We start from the raw sequence: 27,106 nt of genomic DNA, 5'->3' as shown, positions 1-27,106 counted from the left end.
TTGAAAGAATTCATGTTAGATTGGAGATGAACCACACTCATAGTTATTATACATTGATGAGACTCGAACAATCTTAAATTTAAATAGCCATCCATACCATCTCTGTTGCAATGATATCAAGGCATATAAGTTCTCTTAAATCTATCACGTTAAAAATGATGACTTTATGAACTCCTCCCTCCCGTTTCAAAAGAAACGCATGCCTTCAATAGGATTACATATTAAGTGAATCAAGGCTATCATTGGCACTCCACAACAGAAGGACGCAAACTGTTTGATGCTTGCTAATTCATTGGTATTCCACAACACAAGGATGCAAACTCTTTGATGCTCTTAACAACTACAGAGTTGCCATTGTTCTCTTGCGCATCGTCCAGAAGGCAGCATAATATCGATTCTGCACTTAAAAGACCAAAGTTTAGTGTAGATGTATAAAATTACCAAAGAACGATTTATTGAACCTACCACAAACTTTTAAAAATTCCTCGTGCAACTATTCTTTCACTTTCCTCTCCCATTCTGATGTGGATTCGCCTAAGGTGAAGGGGTGCACATGGCACCTCAGGCGAATCCCGTATCAAAATGGGAGAGGAAAGTGAACAGTTTTATACGACATAGCACAAGTTCACATGATACGTGCGATATTGGGCTCGATAATAGCATAGTCCGAGGGACAAGTCCATGAGGCATGTTGGACAATATATGCCATGGGCTTGGGTCGTGACAATTTAAAGGAGAATATGAAGACAAACTCAAAACGGAAAATGTTAACAATCAAAGGGAGGTATACAGTTGTACAGAACACATAGCTAATAATATCAAAATTGTTTTCATCTATACAAGAGGATTTTTTTTATTGTAATCTAAGAAATTATGCCACTAAACCACTAGGGACCTAATACAGAAAGCATGGATTTCAAACTATGAATTTGCCCAAACTTCGCAGAATATGCCAATAGTACCGCACATGCTAGTTTAATTTACCGCAGTTATGATATATAGCCTTCGAATTTTTCTCAGTTGTAAAATTTCATTTCACTGGGAATTAACGAGTGGTGAAGGCCATTGGAGATATATGCTCTCTTTTAATTTACTGCACTTTTGATATATAGCCTTCGAAGTTTCCTCATTTGTAAAATTTCATTTCAGTAGGAATTAAGGAGTGAAGAAGACCATAGCAAGATATCTAGATCATGAATATATGATGCATTATTTGTTGAGCAATATATAAGTGGTAAGTTTGAATACTATCTAATTTATTTCAAGGAATTGTCAATCTTAGTGCGCATTAGAAAATGAAAGCCATAACTTTAATGGAAATAGAAGCTCCTTAGCTCATGGCATGGAGCTGCCTGTTATCACTTAGCAAGATGTTTCTTTCTTTCACGACCACAAAGATGAAAATAGACTACATTAGTCATTTAAGCATTCTAATGCAAAGGATGACAAATTAATAGCATGGTAGTCAGATACTTCAATACAAATAAATGTATTTGCAAAAGAAGTATCAGATGCAACTCTGTTGGTGAAATTACACATATACACATATCATTCAATCAAGTGGAAGGTCTAAGATACATCATCTATTAAGCCATCACTCATCATCTTTAGATCTAGTTGTTTCTATCAGATGAACTTGAGTCCCACCCAGAGGCCAGAGCTATTATTTCTGTAAACAGGTAACCACTAACTGCCAGTGACTAACAAAAAATACAGACAATATGCAATTGATCTTCTTTGGTGCTCCTATATTGAACTAGACGTACCAGCTGGTACACCAGCAGCTTCTGACCATACTGTCAACAACGCAATGCAACCCTCTGAGGCTCTGACCCAGTAATGGTTCGTTTTGACCACTCAGAGGATTACACACAATCATAATAAAACTGTAATCCACCGGTGGCTCCAAAAACATATCCTTAATGGCTTAACAATAACCAACTGCCATAATTAGTCATCTTTTCCTTGAATGGATACCAATGTAGCCAAAGCCTCCCTTGACGGACACTTCAACTTGAAGCTAGGTGCAAAACAGGTTGAGCAATTTACCTAATTTAGGTAGCACTTCTCATCACCTATGGACTCTTATCTTAAAGAGAGCACTAAACAAATAACTTATTTCATTTACTAGTAGTTTTTTATATTCCTTTTATCCATAAAATTGTTGTTTGTGCTCATAGTAATTATTCTCAAATACATGTAGAATTATTATCTTCTAGAAAAAAATTATAGTTACTAATTTTCTTCATTTGCTCCTTTATTCATTAAACCTCGTGCTTCATTTGCGCTTAGTGCTTGAAGCCCATACCAACCACAGCTTTCTTTTACTTTCCTCTTTTGGTAACACTAACAAACTATACTACATCTAGCCGATCCAAACTATTTTGTCACAGATACACGGTTGATTGATTGAATGATTAATACAAGATAAATTTGTCAATTATTTAGAGCTATCTGCTTAGATTTTTTTTTTTTTTCGAGTCAAAGGTAACCATTTGTATTAACCATAACTTAACACCTAAAAAATGTTAAGAACTTTACAGAATCATACTTACAGCAAAAGTCAGTGCCCCTATTCAAAAGCTAAAACTTATACATTGCCAATTAACTCTACCAATTCTCCTATATCCCCCCACAAATTCTGTTTACACCAAAAAAATAACAAACTAAGACAATCCATCCTGATTTTCTGAATGGAACTGCTAGTATCCTCAAAATGTCTTGAATTCCTTTCTTTCCAGACTACCCACCATATACAAGCAGGGATGACCTGCCACCAATCTTCATCACTATTTCTTTTCCCCACACTTTTCCAACTGCTTAGAAGTCCCAATGTAGAACTAGGCATTACCTATTCAACACCCAAAATACAACAGAACATGTGCCACAGATTTGTAGTTGTCTTGCAATGCAAAAAAAGATGCTCATTGTTTTCACCTTCCTGCCCACATAATAGACATCTTGAACAAATCTGGAAACCTCTTCTTTGTAGCCTCTCATGTGTTAAACAGGCTTTCCTAATCACCAGCCAGACAAAACAAGAAACCTTCATAGGAATTTTAACTCTCCAAATCTCCTTCCATGGCCAGTTCACATTAATTTGACTTCTTTGGTTCAGATGCCAATAGACAGATTTAACTGAGAAGAGGCCCTTGCTATTCAATTTCCATCTAAGACTGTCTGATCTCTCAGTTATACCACTAAAAGTTTCCAGCAGCTGTATCATTGTAGCAACACTCTCAATTTCCCAATCATTAAGTGCTCTCTTAAAATTCAGATTCCACCCTTGGTGGTTCCACATTTCAATAATTGTAGCATTACCTTGAAGACATATTGAGTACAGAACAGGATAAGTGACCTTTAAACTATTCTGGCCAATCCAATGATCTTCCCAGAAAACAGTCTTTCTTCCATCACCAACAGAGATCTCCACCTTGCCCCAGAACTCTTGCCATTGATTCCTAATAGTTTTCCAGACACTACTACCATAGGGACTATCAACCTCCTGGGTAATCCACTGATTCATCATCCCATACTTTTGAACTATGAGCATTTTCCAGAGAGCCCTGTCCTCTATGTTAAATCTCCAAAGCCACTTCTGTAAAAGACTTTTATTGTGAAGCAGTGTTGTTAAAGGCGAGCGCCATCTCGCCTTTGGCGAGAGGCGTGGCGAGGCAAGGCTGCAGCGCCTTTTATGGCCATGGCGAGCAGACCTTCAAAAGGCGAGGCGCCCAGTTATGGCGAGGCGAGCAGACCTTTTTAAAAAAAAAAAAACAATTAAAAGAAGTGGAGGACTTAAATAAAAATAGCAGCTAGGGTTTTTTTTGCCTCCTCTCCTCCTTCAAGGTTTCAGGTACGTCTCTTTCTCCTCCTTCAGTTCTTCTTCTTTCTTCCTCCTGTATTTTCGACTTCTGCTTCTTCTTCTTTTTCTTCCGGCGACAACTGCCCTATTTCCGGCCACCTCTGGTTTTTTTTTTCCTTCTTCTATTCTCTTCTTCTTTTTCTGTTTTTTTCTCCTCTGTTTTTTTTTTTCTCTGTTTGGACCAGTGAGGCAGTGGTTGTTTTGCTCCTATTTTTTCTGTTCAATAATTGTTTAAATTTTGTTATACAGTTATAAACAGTAGGTTCAAATTCAATGGAATCGTCGGACGCTAGCAAAAAAGACATAGGTTGGAATTATGGTACCAAAGGCCCAACAAAAGATTCAGTCACATGTATCTTTTGTCGAGGCACTTTCAATGGCGGAATTACTCGACACAAACAACATTTGATTGGTGGTTACAAAAATGTACAATTTGTCCGCCTGAAATTAGGGAAGAAGTAAAAAAGTATGTTGAAAGTAAACAGTTGTTAAAAACTCAAATGTTGCACCAAGCATCCTTGGCTAATCTCTCTGATGAAGATGATGAAATGATGCCTCCTCCCTCAAAAACTCAAAAAATGTCATCCAATGCATCATCCACGGCACGGACTGCCAATGTGAAAGGTCCCATGAATCTTTATTACCCGTAAACATCAAAGGGGAAGGGAAGCAGTAGCACGGCAGCGTCTGATGCATCCAAGAAGTTGCTAAGAGATCGCGCTGTAAGTGCTTTTGCAGTATGGGTATATGATGCAGGGCTCCCTTTTAATTGTGTAAATCACAAAAGTTTTGATAAATACATTGAGGCCATAGGACATTATGGCGTAGGAATGAAACCTCCTACCTATCACGAAATTAGAGTTACTCATCTAAAAAAGAGGTGGAGAAGATAGATGAGATTATTGAGGAACATAAATTGAAATGGACAGAGTTTGGGTGTTCAATTATGATGGACAAGTCGACAGCACGAAATGGAAAAATGATCATCAATATTTTGGTCAATTCTCCATTAGGTAGTGTGTTTCTTGGGTCAGTCGATGCTAGTGATGAATCTACGAATTCCACCAAGATGTTCAACTTGTTTGAGAAGACTATTAAGCAAATTGGACCGGAAAATGTTATACAAGTTGTTACCGATAATGCTAGCGAGAATGTTAAAGCCGGTGACATGATGATGGGTGTGTACCCGCACATTTATTGGACTCCATGTGCTGCCCATTGTATCAATTTGATGTTTGGTGACATCTTCAAAATAAACCCATATGCTTCAGGTGAAAAAAATAGCTCTAACTTTCTTTATAGCTTATACTATATGCTTATTACTTAGCTACTAAAATATTCCTTTTACAGTTTTTCAGAAGGCCATTAAGATACATTCTTACATAGCAATGAGGCCATTGTTGTTGAACATGATGAGAAGATATACAAACCAAAGAAATTTGGTGAAACCGGCTAAGACAAGATTTGCAACGGCCTTCTTAACTTTGCAATCTTTTTACATGCAAAAGAAAAACTTGAGAACTATGATCTTCTCAACCGAATGGACAGAAAGTAGATTTGCAAAGGAACTTTTGGGAAAAGAAGTTGTCAGACATCTTACTTCAACATCTTTTTGGAATGATGTTGTTGGGGCACTTAAAGTTGGTTCTCCTTTGATAGTAGCGCTTCGCTTGGTGGATAGAGACAATGGGCTATATTTATGAAGCAATGGATAGAGCCAAAGAAGCTATTGAAAAGGGTTTTCATGGTGATCGGAAGCAATATGAGAAAGTTTTCGAAATCATTGATCGGCGGTGGACGGACCAACTTCATAGACCTTTGCTGCAGGCCATGTTTTGAACCCGGGAATGTTTTACACTAATTATCAAAATAAGACTTTATCAACAGAAGTGTGGGAAGGTTACCTTGATTGTGTTGCTAAGATGATCCCTAATGCAACACAAGATGCTCTAGTCAAAGAGCTTCATACGTATAAACATGCATTGGGTATAAACATGCATTGGGGACTTTTGGTAAGCCTCAGGCTATAAGAAACAGAGACAAAACATCCCCTTGTAAGTGGGTTGATTTAGTTATTTTTATAGCTTTACTTAAGTTATTTGACTTATTTATAATTATTAAACCTTTAATTTTTTTTATAGCTGAATGGTGGTCGGTATTTGGTAATCATACTCCAAACTTGCAACAGCTTGCCATAAGAGTATTAAGTTTAACTTGTAGCGCATCCGGATGCGAGAGAAATTGGAGCGTGTTTGAACATGTGAGAAGAAGATTTATTATATTCTAATTTCTATATACATTATTATTAGTATCTACTAATTAGTTTCTACAACTTATGTGCAGATTCATACCAAAAAGAGAAATAGGCTTGAACTATCGCGTCTCAACAATCTAGTGTACATTAAGTACAATAGAACATTGAGGCGTCGTTATGATGTTGGTGATACCGTTGATCCAATTACGTTGGATAATATTGATGAAGCAAATGAATGGTTAATTGGATGCCCCCAAAATGAAGAAGAGGAACTAGTATATGAGGGATGTGATCTTGATTGGGGTACTGTTTCTAGGGCGTCTGGAGTTGAGGAGAATATCTATGGTCTTAGGGGCGGTTCTTCAAGTTCAAGGTCACATAACAAGGGCAAAGGAGTAGCTACTACTGCTAGAAGCTCAAGTCGGTCTCGGTGCTTAATTGATGAAAACTCCGAGTCCGAGACCAAGACCGAGCCCGAGCCCGAGGAGGAAGAAGATGAGGAGCAATATAATGTTGAGAATCTTAGATATCAAGAATTTGGAAATCTTGAAGATCTTGAATTTGAATAGACTTTTAGTATTGCACTATTGCTTTAATTTTAGTGTTGCTTGTCTTGTCACTTATGAATTATTGAGTCATTGACAGTGTTTTGGACGGCGCGCGGCGACAAAAGGCGACAAGGGCCTGCCTCGCCTTAAGGCGCGGCGCGCGGCGAGGCGCTCGCCTTTTTGAAGTGCGGCGCCAATAAATACCAAAAAATTAAAATATTTAATTGCATATGTAAATAATCAAAATCTCACTAGCAATAACATATTAGCAAATATTTCAATTCAAAAATTAAAGGTAGATAGTAGATACTAAAAGTCTAGAACTTGAATGAGTCAATGACTCAATAATTCATAAGTGACAAGACAAGCAACACTAAAATTAAAGCAATAGTGCAATACTAAAAGTCTATTCAAATTCAAGATCTTCAAGATTTCCAAATTCTTGATATCCAAGATTCTCAACATTATATTGCTCCTCATCTTCTTCCTCCTCGGGCTCGGGCTCGGTCTCGGACTCGGAGTTTTCATCAATTAAGCACCGAGACCGAAGTGAGCTTGTAGCAGTAGTAGCTACTCCTTGAACTTGAAGAACCGCCCCTAAGACCATAGATATTCTCCTCAACTCCAGACGCCCTAGAAACAGTACCCCAATCAAGATCACATCCCTCATATACTAGTTCCTCTTCTTCATTTTGGGGGCATCCAATTAACCATTCATTTGCTTCGTCAATATTATCCAACAGAATTGGATCAACGGTATCGCCAACATCATAACGACGCCTTAATGTTCTATTGTACTTAATGTACACTAGATTGTTGAGACGCAATAGTTCAAGCCTATTCCTCTTTTTGGTATGAATCTGCGCATAAGTTGTAGAAACTAATTAGTAGATACTAATAATAATGTATATAGAAATTAGAATATAATAAATCTTCTTCTCACATGTTCAAACACGCTCCAATTTCTCTCGCATCCGGATGCGCTACAAGTTAAACTTAATACTCTTATGGCAAGCTGTTGCAAGTTTGGGGTATGATTACCAAATACCGACCACCATTCAGCTATAAAAAAAAATTAAAGGTTTAATAATTATAAATAAGTCAAATAACTTAAGTAAAGCTATAAAAATAACTAAATCAACCCACTTAGTCACTTACAAGGGGATGTTTTGTCTCTGTTTCTTATAGCCTGAGGCATACCAAAAGTCCCCAATGCATGTTTATACATATGAAGCTCTTTGATGAGAGCATCTTGTGTTCCATTAGGGACCATCTTACCAACACATTCAAGGTAACCTTCCCACACTTCTGTTGATAAAGTCTTATTTTCATAATTAGTGTAAAACATTCCCGGGTTCAAAACATGGCCTGCTGCATGCAAAGGTCTATGAAGTTGGTCCGTCCACCGCCGATCAATGATTTCGAAAACTTTCTCATATTGCTTCTGATCACCATGAAAACCCTTTTCAATAGCTTCTTTGGCTCTATCCATTGCTTCATAAATATAGCCCATTGTCTCTATCCACCAAGCGAAGCGCTACTATCAAAGGAGAACCAACTTTAAGTGCCCCAACAACATCATTCCAAAAAGATGTTGAAGTAAGATGTCTGACAACTTCTTTTCCCAAAAGTTCCTTTGCAAATCTACTTTCTGTCCATTCGGTTGAGAGGATCATAGTTCTCAAGTTTTTCTTTTGCATGTAAAAAGATTGCAAAGTTAAGAAGGCCGTTGCAAATCTTGTCTTAGCCGGTTTCACCAAATTTCTTTGGTTTGTATATCTTCTCATCATGTTCAACAACAATGGCCTCATTGCTATGTAAGAATGTATCTTAATGGCCTTCTGAAAAACTGTAAAAGGAATATTTTAGTAGCTAAGTAAGCTAAGTAATAAGTAATAAGCATATAGTATAAGCTATAAAGAAAGTTAGAGCTATTTTTTTCCACCTGAAGCATACGGGTTTATTTTGAAGATGTCACCAAACATCAAATTGATACAATGTGCAGCACATGGAGTCCAATAAATGTGCGGGTACACACCCATTATCATGTCACCGGCTTTAACATTCTCGCTAGCATTATCGGTAACAACTTGTATAACTTTTTCCGGTCCAATTTGCTTAATAGTCTTCTCAAACAAGTTGAACATCTTGGTGGAATTTGTAGATTCATCACTAGCATCGACTGACCCAAGAAACACACTACCTAATGGAGAATTGACCAAAATATTGATGATCATTTTTCCATTTCGTGCTGTCCACTTGTCCATCATAATTGAACACCCAAACTCTGTCCATTTCAATTTATGTTCCTCAATAATCTCATCTATCTTCTCGACCTCTTTTTTTAGATGAGTAACTCTAATTTCGTGATAGGTAGGAGGTTTCATTCCTGGGCCATAGTCCTATGGCCTCAATGTATTTATCAAAACTTTTGTGATTTACACAATTAAAAGGGAGCCCTGCATCATATACCCATACTGCAAAAGCACTTACAGCGCGATCTCTTAGCAACTTCTTGGATGGATCAGACGCTGCCGTGCTACTGCTTCCCTTCCCCTTTGATGTTTGCGGGTAATAAAGATTCATGGGACCTTTCACATTGACAGTCCGTGCCGTGGATGATGCATTGGATGACATTTTTTGAGTTTTTGAGGGAGGAGGCATCATTTCATCATCTTCATCAGAGAGATTAGCCAAAGATGGTTGGTGCAACATTTGAGTTTTTAACAACTGTTTACTTTCAACATACTTTTTTACTTCTTCCCTAATTTCAGGCGGACAAATTCCACATTTTTTAACATTTCTATAACCACCAATTAAATGTTGTTTGTGTCGAGTAATTCCGCCATTGAAAGTTTCTCGACAAAAGATACATGTAACTGAATCTTTTGTTGGGCCTTTGGTACCATAATTCCAACCTATGTCTTTTGCTAGCGTCCGACGATTCCATTGAATTTGAACCTACTGTTTATAACTGTATAACAAAATTTAAACAATTATTGAACAGAAAAAATAGGAGCAAAACAACCACTGCCTCACTGGTCCAAACAGAGAAAAAAAAAACAGAGGAGAAAAAAACAGAGCAATTAACAGAGGTGAAAAAAACAGAGGGTAAAAAAACAGAGGAGAAAAAACAGAAAAAGAAGAAGAGAATAGAAGAAGGAAAAAAAAAAAAACCAGAGGTGGCCGGAAATAGGCCAGTTTTCGCCGGAAAAAATGAAGAAGAAAGAACAAGAACAGATGAAGAAGCAGAAGTCGAAAATACAGGAGGAAGAAAGAAGAAGAAAGAAGAAGAACTGAAGAAAAAGAAGAAGGAGAGAGACATACCTGAAACCTTGAAGGAGAAGAGAGGCAAACAAAAAACCCTAGCTGCTATTTTTATTTAAGTCCTCCACTTCATTTAAGTCCCTCCACTTCTTTTAATTGTTTTTTTTTTCAAAACCCTGCTCGCCTCGCCATTTCTGCTCGCCTCGCCGCCGTTTGCGCCTTTCTCGCCATTGGCGCGTCTTTTGAAGGTCTGCTCGCCATGGCCATGAAAGGCGCAGAAGCCTCGCCTCGCCACGCCTCTCGCCAAAGGCGACAAGGCGCTCGCCTTTAACAACACTGGTCATTGACTCATTCAAGTTCTAGACTTTTAGTATCTACTATCTACTTTTAATTTTTGAATTGAAATATTTGCTAATATGTTATTGCTAGTGAGATTTTGATTATTTACATATGCAATTAAATATTTTAATTTTTTGGTATTTATTGGCGCCGCACTTCAAAAAGGTGAGCGCCTCGCAGCACGCTGCGCCTTAAGGCGAGGCAGGCCCTTGTCGCCTTTTGTCGCCGCGCGCCGTCCAAAACACTGTTGTGAAGCCTCAAATTCTTTATGCCCAAACCACCTTGTTTCTTGTTAAGCGTCACTACTTCCCAGTTTACCAGATTAGAAATTTTTTTATCCTTGTTTCCTTTCCAGAGAAAGTCTCTTCTCAGCCTGTCAATCTTCTTTTCTACCCCTCTAGGCATTGGGAATACAGCCATCATATATGTGGGTAAAGCATCTAGCACCGAATTTATGAGAACCAATCTTCCACCTAACGATAAGTATTGAGTTTTCCACCTAGCCAATTTTTTATCGCACCTTTCAATCACATCATTCCATATGTCATTTGAGATGCTCTTTGCCCCCAAAGGCATCCCCATATACTTTGTAGGAAGGGCACCTACCTGACACCCTAGATTAGCTGCCAAAATCTGCATATTATGTACATCATTAACTGTGTATAAAAAACTCTTGCCCCAGTTGACATGTAAGCCAGACAAAGCTTCAAAGATAGTTAAAATTGCTCTGAGATGTCTAATCTGGTCCAACTCAGCTTCACAGAAAACAAGAGAATCGTCAGCATACAAAAGATGAGAAATTTCCATGCCTCCAACACCATTGATTTGGGAGCCAAAACCTCTGATCCACCCATTTGCCTTAGCTGTTTTGATCATATGATTAAGACCCTCCATAGCTAAGAAAAAAAGGAAAGGTGACATTGGATCACCCTGCCTGAGGCCTCTTTGTGACTGGATTAAACCCTCAGAACTACCATTGATCAATATGGAGAATTTTACATTGGTTATGCAAAATTTAATCCAGTTGATCCATTTAACACCGAACCCCATATCTTTAAGGACTTTTAGCAAGTACTCCCAATTAACATGATCATAAGCCTTTTCGAGATCCAGCTTACAAAGAATCCCGGGTTTTTTTGCTTTGATTCTGGAGTCAACTAGTTCATTCGTCAACAAAACTGCATCCAGAATCTGTCTCCCTTTAAGGAAAGCCATTTGATGAACATCCACCAATTTCCCCATGACTGTCTTCAATCTTTCAGTGATCAACTTGGCGATAATCTTGTAAATTCCCCCTATGAGACTGATAGGTCTAAAATCCTTCAGTTCTTCTGCACCATTCTTTTTAGGAATTAAAGCTATAAAAGTTGCATTAAACGACTTCTCAAAGAGCTCATTCTGATGAAAGTTATGAATGCAGAATATTCTCTATGATTATGTTATTGTTGAAAGACAAAAGAATCATTACAAGTAATACGTAAAATACACTTAATATTACATTATCATAATTAAGAATCCCAAGAATTATAAAGAACTTTCCCTATTTCATGCAGCTCAAATCTCCTATAGGAGCAGTCTTTTGTATATTTTTCTTGATAAGTCATCCTATTTTATGTTGTCAGCAATATCAACAAGAGCTTTGTTCCTTCTTTTCTCTTTTCACACATCTATCTATAAAGTGCTAATAAAGCAACTACCGTAGTATGGAGAAAATCGATCCAAGTCATCAACAGATTGTCAAAATTTTGAAGAGCACATGGAACAGCAATATAATGTCAACAGGAGAAAATTTGTATGAATAGCACATAGCTAACATAAGATGTTAAACTTACTTGCATCATTGACTGTGGATTTGTAGTATATGTTGTCTCGATAGTTGATTCTTTCTGCACAAGAAAATAAAGCACTCAATCTTAACAAAAATATGGTGCAAGTCACGAAAACATTCAGACGAAGCTGAGGCTACCTCGAAGATAAATCCATAATGAAGAGCAACCCTTTTCACATCCTCCAAGCTCAGATCGATAGACATTTCCTGGATTTTTTTTATTTTTTTTGGGGGGGGTGGGGTAGAAGGAGCAGTAAAACGAGTATATCATCCATTTTTAAATACTAAACATGCAGCTATTTTTTTTATTTTGTAGACAGAGAGCTTACATCTTCCGGACTATACATATCTGCAAAATGGTAAAGCAAGGGCCCCAGGTTTATCCAAACCTGCAAGGCAAGTAGATCATTCACCATAAAATAAAGAGATATATAAAAGATGAACAAAGAAATGATCAAAAAATTTGAATAACATGTTGAGCTCTATTACTTACTCCATCATCTTTCAGGACCTTTGAGATTATCTCAATATACTCCACAATGTTATGGGCGGTGTCTAGGAAGAAACAAGTGACAACTGCATCCCAAACTCCTGTACATTAATATCTGATAAGAATAGCTTCTATCATGATGTTACCGAGTTAATGAATTACAATGACTAGAATATATCAACAGACGACACATGACGAGACTTAGTAAATTGCATTTGAATCATTCATGCACTCCCCCACCCCAACCCCCCGAACCCAAAAAGCCACAACCAAGAAAAGAACCGAATAGATGTCATGATAATTTTACTAGATAACTGAGTTTATGGTGATCAATCATAGGAAATGCATACCTACAAAAGAAAGCAAAAAGCAGACACTTTCACCAAGGAAAAGAATATAGCTGAGGCTCTGATTGTTAGCTGAAGCATGTTTCAGATTATTTTCGCAACTGATTATGTTTAGCAAAAGACAAATGGGCCGAAAGTAGTTCTAATGAGCTGAAAGATGAGGACAAAAATTCGCTTTGGGACCCATTAAGATGCATGTGTATAACCCCCATTGCAGCTCTCATTTCCACAAGGAATAGATGAAATATCAAAATACATTATCCTTGTACTAGCTAAAGTATATCCTAGGTCGATATAAGGAGCACTGTATTGTGTTTACGATATTCTGTTTAAGGTCCTGAAGCTAATGTAAACATATTTGTATATATTTCTACATGAAATATCACATAGAAATTAGCCATAAATAAAGATTAGTGGACTAAATTTAAGTGGCATATTTGAATTGACTTGAATTAATATAAGTGGGAGCAACAGGGTTGGAGAGTTCCTCTGGAATTTTCCATCTCCTATACCTGCTTGGCTTGGATCACTATAAACCTCAACAAAATCACCACCACACATGGAAAAGCCTTCAGTAATTCCTGCACTGTTTCCAAAGGAATCAATCAGAACTATACCATATAGAAGCAAAGACCAAATGGTACAAACCATTGAGTGAATTGCAGAACTCAAAAATGATCGGTTGCATTCATAAATGATGTTGCGTATAACATAGACTATTCTCATTTCTCTCACACAGCGTAATTCAATAACTGCATCTAGCAAACTAGCAAAGATACATCAAACAAAAAATTAGTACTCCCTCTATCCCAATTTAAGTGTCTGTCCCAAAAAGAGTCTCTCTTTCTATATTTAGTAGGTTGACAATTCAAAAATCCTGCATGCAAGTTTAAAACCACAAGATTCAAAGGAAATTTTAGTACATTACACACATCTTTAATTCAAGACCACAAGATTCAAAAGCCTCTTTTTATTCCTTAAACATCGTGTTCAGTCAAAATAAGACACTTAAATTGGAACGGAGGGAGTATTTGAGCTATGTTGCTCGGACTCTTTAAAAATGTCAATGGTTGCGTGTCGGATTCTCCAAAAGAAGTGTATTTTTGGAGAATCCGACACGGGTGTAGCATTGAAAGTGAAGAGTCCGCGCAAATTATTTTGTGAGAACCAAGAAGAAGACTTATGGATATGGAAGTAAATGATGACACCAAAAGATCTAGTCAACTTTGGGAAGAGCTTCAGTAAGGGAGACTATAATTGCAAAATATATGCAAACAAAGACTTCTTTTTATTTTCGTTTTGAGAATATTGTCATTTCGGATCAAGGGTTATCTTTATGATAACGCATTTACTCGGATAGCAGTTCCTCCAACCTAATCAAGCACCAACAACGTTTTCATATAGCTCAACAAAGACAAAGTGCACTTCCCCACCTACCTATTTATCTCTTCAAAACAAGGTTATTCTTGAGCAAAATCATTTACTCTGGTACCAGTTTCCTCCGACCTAATCCTGGCCGGCGACTATACATAGAACGAGATGGTTGAAATGGAGAAGTGCTACTAGGGTGTTATGTGATAGAGGAATGCCTACCGAAGTGAAAGTTAAGTTCTACAAAACAGTTATAAAACCATCAATGTTATATGATAGTGAATGTTGGGTAGAAAAGAGGCTTGTGTCTTTGTTGTTCCAAGAAATCCTAGTATAATTGTTAAGGAGATCATTAAGTTTGAGGAAGTTCTTTCCAAGGAGTCTTAAGAATAGACCCAATTTATAATAAAGCCAAGAATTTTGGTTGTTGAATGTGGTTGACCGACCGGCTCATCTTTGGTGCTATGATCTATCTATACTATATTAAAAGCACAAAGGCCTTAGTGAAATGTTATAGATTTTTTTACCCTTTGTTAGTGTATCAAATCCTAATTAAATACGAATTATTCAATGTCGTAAAATTATCTACTTTATGAGTCCCCGATTTCCAATAATTATTGTCCTCATAGGATTTTGGTAAATTACTAAGGTAATAGACTTCTATCACAAGTAATCATTCTTGCATTAATTATACCCGTGGCAGAAAGCGTTCACAAAAAAAGTTCAAAATAAACACTAGATCTGCAAATATATTTTTCCCTATCCTTACTTTGGATGGCAAAACAATGTTGCCGTGAATTATTGTATATCGACTAATTCGGTGCCAAATTATCAAACATCAAATGAGATTTGCATTACAGAGTCAACTTAATTATTTTTTTCTTAATCATTATATAATCTTTATTTTTGTAGAGATTATGGAATGCACCCATAGTCATACTGTATTTGTCCAGTTTCGTTATTGCATAATCTTTTTCATAATTCATACTAATAGGTGAGATGAAATTGTTAAGTTGCATTCATTCAACGAGCTGGATTATGATAATTATTTTGTTAATGGTGACAGTTTGACGCATTTTCGATTAGTTACTCACGGCAAATTCTCTTGAATCTTCATCAAGCCGTTAAGGTATGTGACTTCAACCTACTTCCAAAATTTATTTTCTATTTTCATATTTTAATCTTCTGGAAAGAGTTGCATTTGTCCAGTTTCATTATTGCAAAATCTTTTCAATACTAATAGGTGAGATGAAATTGTTAAGTTTCAGTTATTCAACGAGATTGATTACGATCATTATTTTACAATTAATTGTGACAGGTTCGATGTTTTTCACATCAATAACTCACGTTTTAATTAGTTGGAACAGATAAGGAAGACTATCCAATCAGAAAGAGAGATGAGGATTGACCCTGCATGTATCTGGTGGACTTTATGGAAGGAAAGGAATCAAAGATGCTTTGAAGACAACGAAAACTCTATCCAGAAGATAAAGATGAACTGTTTAGTGCTTTACTATTTTTGGTGTAAACAACATTGTCTAGAAAACATAGAATCTATCTTTGATGTCCTAGATTACATTTAGTAAGCTTCTTGGTCTTCCTATTGTAATCCCTTTTATGTTTTGGATACAAACACAACTTCTGTAAGTATCCTTTATTATAACTATAAAGAAAAAAAAAAAAGTTTCCAGTTGTACCTGAGGCAGACACTCATTTGGTTCCAAATTATTTCAAGCTCAAGATTAACCTCAAAAATGTGGAGATCGTACTGGTAGGTGATGTGGACAGCATTGATGAGCTTGCACAGGTGCTGAATTGTAGGATAGGTATTTTACCTACTACCTATCTTGGGCTATCTTTAGGCGCCTCAAACAAAGATATTGCGGTGTGAAATCCGGTGATTGAGAGAGTTGAGAAGCGACTGGTAGGATGGCAAAAACAAGGTACTTGTCTAAAGGAGGGAAGGAAGTACTGATAAAAAGTACATTGTCTAGTGTATCCACATATTTCATGTCCTTATTAAAGGCTCTGGTTACCGTGTTCGAAAGATCGGAAAGACTTAAACAGAGCTTCTTATGAGATGCAGCAACAACAACAACAACAACGTACCCAGTGAAATCCCACAATGTGTGGTCTGGGGAGGGTAAAGTGTACGTACATCGGAGTGAATTAAGAAGTTTCATTTAGTGTCACATCACCGAAGAACTGGGGAGGGCTTGGAGTGAAGAATCTTAAGGTCTTCAACAAAGCTCTGTTAGGTAAATGGATTGGGAGTTCACGATGGAAGAATGCCTTACGGAGGGGGTGATAACAGAAAAATATGAAGCGATTGAAAGGGGATGGAGGACTAGAAACATCACGGCCTCATTTGGATGCGAGAGTAGTCACATTTTTTTTTTCCAAAATTGGGGACGGAAGTAGAGTTAGCTTTTGGGGCACAGGTGGTGTGGGGCGAGTTGAGGGAAGCTCTTCCCAACTTATACAAAGTATCGTGCCAGAGAAAGATGACAGTCCAACAAATTAGTAGATCACATGCGGGGAAGCACATTGGGACTTGAGATTTAGGTGGAACTTCTACGATTGGAGTTAAGTCATTTTCACGATCTGGTTGAGATATTGTATGGGTAGAACAAACCACACACTATAGCTAATGTATGGAGATTGCATGAGGGTATGCATTATCAGTCTTTGTTAGAGGGAGAGGAGCTTATATTTCCACACCGCTCTATTTGGGTCCCCATGACGCCAAGAGATGTGTGTTTCTTTGTGTGGCTGGCAGCAAGATGAGTGATATTGACAACGAAAAAACTACAAAAGAGGAGGATCATGTATGTTAGTTGGTGCTTCACATGTAGGTGTTCGGGCGAAGATGTAGGTCATCTCCTTTTACATTGCAAGATGGCTACTCATTTGTGGCCAGTGGTTCTTAATTGGATTAGAAATGGCTGATGCCGGACACAATGACGGAGGCATTGCATAGTTGGGCCATCAAGAGGGGGGAAAGATGCACAAGGGCAAGGCATGTTGCTCCATTAGCGGTATTTGGAAAGAGAGAAATAAGAGAGCACTTGCAGGGGTTGAACAACAACAACAACATACCCAGTGAATCCCACAATGTGGGGTCTAGGGAGGGTAGGATGTACGCAGACTTTACCCCACCTTAGGTAGGGAGGCTGTTTCCGGAAAACCCTCGGCTCAAGAAAAAGCATAGGAAAGGTGAGGTACGGGCAAACAAATCAAAGCAATTATGAAAATGAAAACAATGAAAGTAAATTAGTCATTATAAACCAACAGATACTCGCAGAAATCAAGAGACAAGAAAATATAGAATAATATAACTACTCGTAAGAAAGGATAAATGCGACTACCTACTAGCCTTCTACCCTAATATGAGTCTTCTATACCCTCCTATCTAAGGCCATGTCCTCGGTAAGCAGGAAATGCGCCATGTCCTGTCTAATCACCTCTCCCCAATACTTCTTCGGCCTACCTCTACCTCTTCTGAAACCGTCGCTAGCCAGCCTCTCACACCTCCGCACTGGGGCATTTGCATCTCTCCGCATCACATGCCCAAACCATCTCAGCCTCGCTTCCCGCATCTTGTCTTCCACTGAGGCTACTCTAACCTTGTCTCGGATGACGTCATTCCTAATCCTATCGCTCCTAATGTGCCCACACATCCATCGCAGCATTCTCATTTCCGCCACTTTCATCTTTTGAACATGAGATTTCTTGACTGGCCAACACTCCGCCCCATACAACATAGTTGGTCTAACTACCACTTTGTAGAACTTACCTTTAAGTTTTGGTGGCACCTTCTTGTCACACAACACTCCGGAGGCAAGCCTACATTTCATCCACCCTGCACCAATACGGTGTGTGACGTCATCATCAATCTCCCCATTTCCTTGTATAATAGACCCAAGATACTTGAAACTATCTTTCTTCTATATGATCTGGGTGCCAAGCTTCACTTCCACGTCAGCCTCATGCATTATATCACTGAACTTGCACTCCAAGTACTCTGTCTTGGTCCTACTCAACTTGAACCCTTTAGACTCCAGAGTTTATCTCCAAACCTCCAGCTTAGTTAACCTCGCTGCGAGACTCATCAATCAGGACTATGTCATCCGCAAATAACATACACCATGGCACCTCACCTTCAATTTGCCGCGTCAATCCATCCATCACCAAGGAAAATAAAAATGGGCTAAGAGTTGATCCCCGGTGCAACCCCATCACCATTGGAAAGTGCTCTGAGTCTCCTCCCATAGTCCTTACCCTGTTCTTGGCCCCATCATACATGTCCTTGATCGCCCTAATGTACGCCACAAGTACACCTCTAGCCTCCAACCATCTCTATAAAACCTCTCGGCACTTTGTCGTATGCCTTTTCTAGGTCGATGAATACCATGTGCAAGTCCCTCTTCCTCTCCCTATACTGCTCCACCAGTCTCCGTACAAGATGAATAGCTTCTGTAGTTGAGCGCCCCGACATGAATCCGAACTGGTTCTCTGAGATAGACACACCTCTCCTCACCCTCATCTCCACCACCCTTTCCCACACTTTCATAGTGTGGCTTAGCGGCTTGATCCCTCCGTAGTTGTTGCAACTTTGAATGTCGCCCTTGTTCTTGTACAATGGAGAATTTGTTAAATTGCAAAATAGTCTTTTATTCCTAGTTTCTTTTTGGTGTACCCAGGAGGTCACTTTTTGTTTAGAAGATTGGGTTTCTTTAAAGGAAAACCATATTTTGGTGTAGGTTCTCTCCTTTTGGTATATGACTTGTGTATCATCTCATTGCATTTTGCACAATTATGGGGACTAAGACGCGAAGGTGCTGGCAGTGGTAAACAACAACTCAAAAGCTCTAATTACCTCATACTTGAATTGTTTATAGAAGAAGCTGCAGATAACCAACTAAATGCAGAGAAGTTGACTCATAGAATTCATTTTACAAATTAAAATGATTATAAAGAGGGAGAGAAAAACCTATTCTCTTTTTTTTTTTTTTTTTTTGAAAAGGTAACACTTGTATATTTATCCAAAAATCCGACCTGCCACAAACAGTTACAGGTCTCCATAGTTACACAGGAGTATTCAGAATTCAATCCTATAACAAAAACTTATATAGAACCTAAGACATCCATAAATGATTCTAGATCTTCCATATACTCCTGTTTACACCAAAAGTAGAATAAAGCAAGACAGTTCATTTTCATCTTCTGTAAAGAATCACACTTATTTTCAAAACATCTAAGGTTCCTTTCTCAAAACATCTAAGGTTCCTTTCACTCCACACAGACCACCAGATGCAAGCTGGTATAATTCTCCATCTCTCTTTGTGGCCAAAAAGGTTGGCATAACTATTCCACATCTCCAGGACTTGTACAATTTTCGCAAGCATTATCCATGATAACCCTTTCAAATTGATGAATAAACTACATATCTGAAAGGTAATCTTGCAATGAATTAACAGGTGACTAACAGTCTCTCTGCTTCTTCACCACAAAAGAAACACCTTAAAACCCCTTCTCACGAGATTTTCTTGAGTCAGTACTGCCTGCTTAGCTAGCAGCCAGACAAAACAAGAAACTTTGAAAGGGATCTTAGCTTTCCATATCAATTTCCATGGCCAGTGATCAATCTGGTTTCTGAAAATGTTAAAAGTCTTGTATGCCTCCTTTACAGAAAACTTGCCTAGTTTGTGATTCTGCCAGATTAGGCAGTCTTCATCATCAGATGGTCCCTTAAATTGCTCCAAGGTCTTGTAGAAATCTGCTAGTCTCTGAATCTCCCAGTCATTTAGTAGTCTTCTAAAACTCAAATTCCACCCCTGATTAGAGAAAAGCCTATTCTGGCTCCTAAATATCCAGTTTGGACCCCGGATATGCCTCAACAGTTTTGGAATTTAAAACTCATGTAAAACAAAATGAAAATTTAATCTTCTTGACTTTTTATTGCGTCATATTATTTCCATCCTGCTACTTGCAAGACAGACCACTAAAGACGGTGTCATAAGTTAGCCTTCACCATCCCACCACATTCACAGATCTAATAATATCCAATGTCAGATAATTTCACAAGTTGACCCACAATGGTTACACCAAGTATTCATATCATTTTTTTTTTTAAACTACCAAGTATTCATATCATTATCAAGAAAGAAAAATTCATTTGATAAGCATGACATGCATGAGAGCAGTAGAACACATAAGACGCTACAAACACGTTGAGCATACCTAGCCGGATGGATATCTGGAATAGGAACAGGACGAAGCTGATCATTGTCTGACACCGAATTGCAATTGCTGTGTATCCATGGAAAGATTGTCCATTCACCAGCAGCTTGGGTACTATATATGTTACAAAGGTAGCAAGGTCAGAACCATGGATCCACATTTTTTTAGGAAATGACTGACCTAAGAACTTACTGATTAAGAATAAAACTGGAGCAGATCATCATGTAGTATGAGAACTCGTTTCCCTGGCTAGCAAAACCTGTTGTCAAGGTTCAGTATTGGGTTAAGCAAAGCTATTAACCAGATTATGGAAAGGTTCCAACTCCAGGAAAACCTACCAAGACATGAAATTTCTAGAGCAAGTCTTCCAAGTCCAGCGCCAGGAACCAAACAGGCTGGAGGACTACTCAAGAAGAACTAAGATTTTAGAATTTTCCAGTTGACAACAGAAATAACAAATAGCCTAAGATTAAAGGCAATGGAAACTGCAAAAGGAAGTGACGAACTTTTCTTTAGATCGATTAGGAAATAGGCGTTCAAGCTCTTCCAGAATGGGCCTATAACACTGATCACGTTCTTTTTCACCCTGTACAATAAAGACAATAAAAAGTTGATCTTCATTTTCTTGTTTTCTTTTTCCCCTTTTGCCTCTGTCTGAGGATATTCTTAGATAGTTCACTTGATAGTAAAGAAGAAACCAATAAAGAACCATGTCTACCTCCTTGGCCCAGTCTCTTACAATGTTTCTGATGATACAACGAACCTGGAAAAAAAAAACTATTCATGAAGCACAGAAGTCGCATATGTATAACGACATAACAAAGAAAAAGACAATTTAGCTAAAACGATGAGCAACAAAACAACTTTTCCTCAATACCAAACTAGTTGACACTTGACAGCAATATGAATCCTTCCTATATATCCATTCTGTCCAATAATAATTTTGACGAAAATTATGTAACATTTTTACAGTACATCAACATGAGAATGGAAATTCACTGACTTCTAGTTACTCTGACTTTTTAAAGTGGGATGGAAAAGACCAATCTGGATACGCTGAACAATATCCTATTCAAGCGAAGACGGGAAATATTCCACGTAACTTAAAAAACAGGAAACTGTCATCCTGGACAGGTGCAACTTACTGCATGGAAAAAACTAGTTTAATAGCTCACTCTCCTGTATGCACTCTCTAAGACAGGTACTAACATATTTCAATCAGCACAACCAAAAACAACAAGATACCTTATCCACATCAACAAGTGGAACATGCAGCTGCATAGATGGGTCCAACCAGTCCGGAGATGATGAAGATAACTGAAACCGCAGATGGTAAGGAAATAAGTATTAGCAGATCAAATTAACTACCTCAAGAGTAGGTAATTATTAGAAGGAAGTCAAATGACAAAGTTATACAAGACATGGGAAAGAGGTATAATATTATTTCTCTCTCCTTTAGGCGGTTCATCATGTGCAATAAGAAAGAGAGACAATCATGGTGCTTACTCTTTCCAATCAAATTACCAAACATCAATTCAGAACCTTTACAAACTATATATGAGTTATTTTTTCTTACAGCGTGGGTCTTTTCCCAAGAAACCACTTAGACCAATTAGTGTAATAGGATAGAATAAGAACACCAACGGGCACGAGAAAAAAGGCATTCCTTGCTCACCTCTAAATGTATCTTGTTTCAAATGGTCATCATGCTCATTTGTGATTATTTTCTTGACTTGAAAGGATTTAGCACTTATTTACGTTGATCCTATGGTCCATCAGGGATAAAAAGATAAAAAGAAACTCCGTTCACTACAGTTATAAAGTTATCACTAAGACAACCATCCCTTCCCATTAAAAAATGGGAATTGGTTGACCATTGTGATTAGATTTATATTTTTTTAAATCATCCACCTGATTATTTTAAAAGGTACCACCTGATCTTTTAATTCTACTACTCAAACTCATAGATAACATATCTTTGAACTCTATTTTCTTTAATGACCAAGTGGTGGAAAAGCTATACAAATGAAATTTCAACCTTCCTTAGAAGATATGTGTGTGTGAGGGGGGAGGGATTGGAGGTTTCAGGTAGGTGCTTTACATTTCCATTGCAACAAGCAGAAGCATATGTGTCCCGGTCTGGAAGGCTCTTGCAACCATCAATGCCTTGCTCCTGTTATCATCTACAAAGGTCAACTCCATAGTAAAATTAAAATAAGAGTAACACAGTAATCACCAGATATCAGAAATTTCCAACAACTGCATAGAAGCAAGGACCTCATTAAATTTTGTTGGTGCCGGGCACTTCCCATTGCAGGTTTCTTCAGAGCTCGGTTCAGCCAAGCAGTCGCAATCTACTCCACCACTAGTTGAGGTTGACTCACACAAGCAAAGGTTCCTTGATCTAGAAAAGTGATGACTACCTGACGAATCATCTAGATGTTGGTTTTCACAAATATCAACATCCTGGCTCATATCAAGTGGCGGCTCAAACATCTACAAGTTAACACATGAACAATTGGACCTCAACTTATTGTATCATACAAACAACTAGTTTTTACTAGGTTTAAGACCATGAAAGGGCAAAAATTTATGATAAACCAATAGGATGGAATGAACAAATAGAAAAAGAAGATGAAAATTTGATAAAGAGCCCCGCATCACCTTTAGCATCTCAAATATGAAATATGAATTCTGAGTGATGCACCTGCACCACAAAAAGTATGATTGGTTTGGATCACAAAAAGACAATGCTAGAGAGTAAGGACTAGTGTTTCAACCATTGCAATTCTTACATATTAGAAGACAAAGTTGTTCATGTAGCACCATATGATATTATTAGAATAATAGAGAGAGCATAATTTAGCTAAAAGGCAAAGGGGTTCTTGGCAGACATGCACGTTTAAAAGTAGACATGGCTTGTCCATGAGGGGATATTGGTGGTTGAGGCATTTAACGTAACAACATCCCTGGTTGAATTTCCAACTATAATACGTAGTGTCAGTCCATCTATTCTGGCCCTCGTGGGCAGGTTTAACCCCACACTTGTGCTTGAGGGGAATAGGAGGTTCGTCGCGCTAGTAGGTGAATGCAAATTAATCCGGACACCATTGTCATCAAAATGAAAAAGAAAACACCGACATGGTTTTTGATAGCATCATAAAACTGAAATTCCAAAAGAAAAAGCCAACATGGTTTTTGAGAACATCACAAAACTGATTTTCCATCAACACCACAAAATATGTTTAAGTAGGGAAACAAACTTCTTGCTACCTTATCAGCCCCACGCCACTAACGTGCTCATATTTTGAGATCAGATTTTCCGGTTCATGGTTTTTGGAGTGGAATAGTTATCAATATAATAGGGCTGAACTTAAATTGAGGCACATGATTAGAGTATGTTGTCATATAATTTCACTCTTGTGCTAAAATAAGAATGGTTTGTGATATATCCTTATTTCATGTTGAGAAGAGAGGATCCACTAACGAGAACCCCAATCAAACGACTTAAACAATAATACTACTGCCAAACAAAATGAAACAAGGAGAACGCAAGTACCTTACCGTCCACTATTCAACCTCAGTTTTCTTCTTATGAGAAAATATAGTATATGTAAAAGCACATAAAGAATATGAAAGAGGAGAAGACATCAAAAGGTATGGAAAGAATGAACGCTCAAAAAATTGCTGATTTTTCCTTTCCCAAACTAAGCTAGATGCAAACTTTTATCTTGGAATACAGTAGCAGTGCGCTTTATTAGCAAATACACCACGCCATTGCGACCTTAGTTTATCACTGGGATTCAACCATGAAAACTTCAGCCCAATTCAGGTTCCTTCAGGCAACCACCTCACATTCTTCCCCCTTTTTTTTTATTCTTTTTTTTTTTTTTAATGAAAGCAGCCTCACCTTTGCAAAGCCCATCTTATCATTTAACTAGTTTTCAGAAAGTGTCTAAGAATTACAAATAATTCCATTACTTTAACGATAAAAAATAATTCCATTACGTTATCATATTCATCATTTTCCTTCAATGGGTATCTAGTAGTTCTCATCAGCAGCTTATTTCCCGCTAGTTGATCCGCCAAATGAAAGAGGAAAAGGTTTCTCTGGAACACAACAACAACAACCCAGTGAAATCCCACAACGTGGGGTCTGGGGAGGGTAGAGTGTACGCAGACTTTACTCCTACCAAGGTAGGACGGCTGGAAGACATGCAAAATTACATTTCTAAGTAGTTCTGCTCACATCATAAACAGCTATATGCATAGCTAGTCTCACAGCTAAGCCCAGGTTAGCAATGTTAGGTTACACTTATCACATTTTTTACAATAATAACAGCAGATTCTAAGAATTCAGCAAGCACAAATTTTTCAAATGTTCCGAAGGAAATGGAATCAATTTCATTGGATGTAAGGTTACAACTAATCCTAATCAGCAGTATAGTCAGTTGATCAGATAAATGTACCATCTAAGCTTCTGAAACTTCAAGGGAAGGTGAGATAGTAGGGCCTGCAGAGCACGTAGCACAAGTCAGCAGAAGTACATACAAAGGGATCTAAGGACATCAAGGACTAGCTAAGTCAACTACGTCAGCGCATAAGAAAGACATGGCCCGAAAAGGGAAATAATAAATTGCAAAGTCAACAAGGTTGCTTCAGGAATGTAAGTATACAACAACAACAACATACCCAGTGAAATCCCACAATGTGGGATCTGGCAGAAATGTAAGTATCATGAAACAAAATATCTATCAGGGACAAAGAATACCTTATGATGTGGCGGTAGTTTTTTAAAAGACCTTTCCCATCTTTTCACATCCTCTTCTGCAGCTTCAGGATAACTGTAGACAAGTAAAGAGAAGGTATTTTTTCAAATAGTATTATTCCGCGCACATAAGTTGTTATTTTGGTCATATTTATGTATTGCCAAAGTAAACGCAACCGAAGAAAATAGTAGCTCTCAGACATTGGTTTACAAACTACTGAGGCTTAGGGTGTGTTTGGTTTGGAGGAAAACAAGTTGTTTAAAAGTGAGAAAAATGACTTCCCTGAGGGAAAACAAGTTCCATAGGCGATAGTCTCCTCCCCACCCCCATAGTGTTTTGGTAGATTAATATGAAATGGTTTTGAGATAATATTGCTTCATAGCAAAGACAGGCTCCATATATGTATTGAGGTGCAATATAAGATTAATTTATAGTAAAAGAGGAATTTATACTTGAGGTAAGCGCTGATGATACGGCGGAGGGATTTAACTTCTAGGGCTTCTTCCATCTTCCGACGCTCCATGTGCGACATTGCCGGACCCGATCAATTCTTTTCCCAAAATGTGTGCACTTTTGCCTCCGACAATTGACTCTCTAGTAATACAGGGAGAATTCCAAGTTTTGTGGTCCGCAGTTGATTTTTTTTTGGCCGAAGACTCTTTTCTTGAATATTATTGAAAGAAATTTTCGATTAATAACCTAAGAATCCAGACATTTATTAATTGAGAAAGAAATTCATCAGGGCAAAAATACTATAGTTGCAAGATAGAAAAGAGGAGTGAATGCTTTCTTTTTTGCCATTTTTTCATATGTGAATTGTTAAATGAATTGTCTTAAAAGTTATCACATATTTTGGTAAATTTGAATAACTTTTTGGGCTTTTTAATACTATAAAGAGTGATGATGTGTAAAAGGTATAGTCATACTATAAAAAATCTATTTATTCAACCAAATTTAAATATTTTTTATGCCAAATTGGAGCTTCAATTTTGGTAAATATGAAAACCTATAGGAGCTTTTTTAATGCTACAAGGAGTGGTCATGTGGAAAAGGTGATAGTGACACTACAAAAAATCTATTTACTCAATCAAATTTAAAATTGATCAAAAAGTTTGTTGTCCTTTTTTTTAAAAAATGATTATTAAACTTGTTTCAAATTATTTTATTCCTATAAAATTTATTATAGACAAGTAAAAGAATATCATGGCATTCTCTTTGTAACTCAGTACATGCTCAATTATTAAATTAAAAATTATTTTTAAAGAATGTAAGTGTTGCTTACATACACGTTTAAGAAATTACAATATAAATTTCTTTAAAAAGGAAATTAAATTAAGAAAAAATAAAACACATATCATTTCTTAGCATGTTTTTTTTAAAAGGAAAAGGAAAGATTAAATAAGAAAAATAATAATTTTATAAACTTTTAGTTCCTTTTGTTAATTTAATTTGAAAGAACTTCTACAAAAGTATTTCATCACATCAAGACTTTTATTTGTTTAATTTTAAATTCTAATTTTATTTATTAGTTAACTTCATTGACATCATCATACAATAATTTGTAGCATCATACATTTTTTTTTATTAATGTAAATATTTTATTTTCCCCCAAAAATGTGTTAGCCAATATAAGCTTCATTGAGAAAAAAAATTAATAGGTTAATCCAATATAAGGTAAAACTCAATTTGAATCATTAAAGACTTTAACCCCAAAAAAATTCAGTATAATAAAGAGGAGAAGAACTTTGGTGCATGCATTTGTTTGAAAATAAAAATGCAGTCTAAATA

General features: G+C 37.3%; 2 protein-coding genes across 2 annotated transcripts; one reads left to right on the top strand and one right to left on the bottom strand.

Annotated features, from left to right (window-relative positions):
• Positions 1–26,112, bottom strand: LOC132639971 (uncharacterized). Its single transcript, XM_060356353.1, has 18 exons — positions 25,771–26,112; positions 25,321–25,393; positions 25,019–25,062; positions 23,214–23,256; positions 22,827–23,045; positions 22,651–22,722; positions 21,795–21,866; positions 21,268–21,312; positions 21,056–21,135; positions 20,888–20,952; positions 20,742–20,808; positions 20,550–20,663; positions 13,448–13,521; positions 12,592–12,689; positions 12,428–12,487; positions 12,237–12,305; positions 12,103–12,156; positions 1–397 (listed from the first exon to the last, which is right to left on the bottom strand). The coding sequence occupies exons 1-18, from the start codon at positions 25,848–25,850 to the stop codon at positions 341–343; spliced, it is 1,386 nt and encodes a 461-aa protein (XP_060212336.1). The 5' UTR covers positions 25,851–26,112; the 3' UTR covers positions 1–340.
• LOC132639973 (uncharacterized) lies at positions 3,884–6,230 on the top strand. The gene is made up of 2 exons (XM_060356354.1): positions 3,884–5,133; positions 5,213–6,230. Exons 1-2 carry the CDS (start codon positions 4,809–4,811, stop codon positions 5,563–5,565), a joined length of 678 nt encoding a protein of 225 aa, XP_060212337.1. The 5' UTR covers positions 3,884–4,808; the 3' UTR covers positions 5,566–6,230.
• Positions 26,113–27,106: the final 994 nt, after the last annotated feature.

The sequence above is a fragment of the Lycium barbarum genome, chromosome 5 (assembly GCF_019175385.1).
Source record: "Lycium barbarum isolate Lr01 chromosome 5, ASM1917538v2, whole genome shotgun sequence".
In the NCBI taxonomy this organism is placed as follows: domain Eukaryota; kingdom Viridiplantae; phylum Streptophyta; class Magnoliopsida; order Solanales; family Solanaceae; genus Lycium; species Lycium barbarum.
Note: the sequence above shows the minus strand (reverse complement) of the source record. Positions and strands in the feature narration are given on the sequence as shown.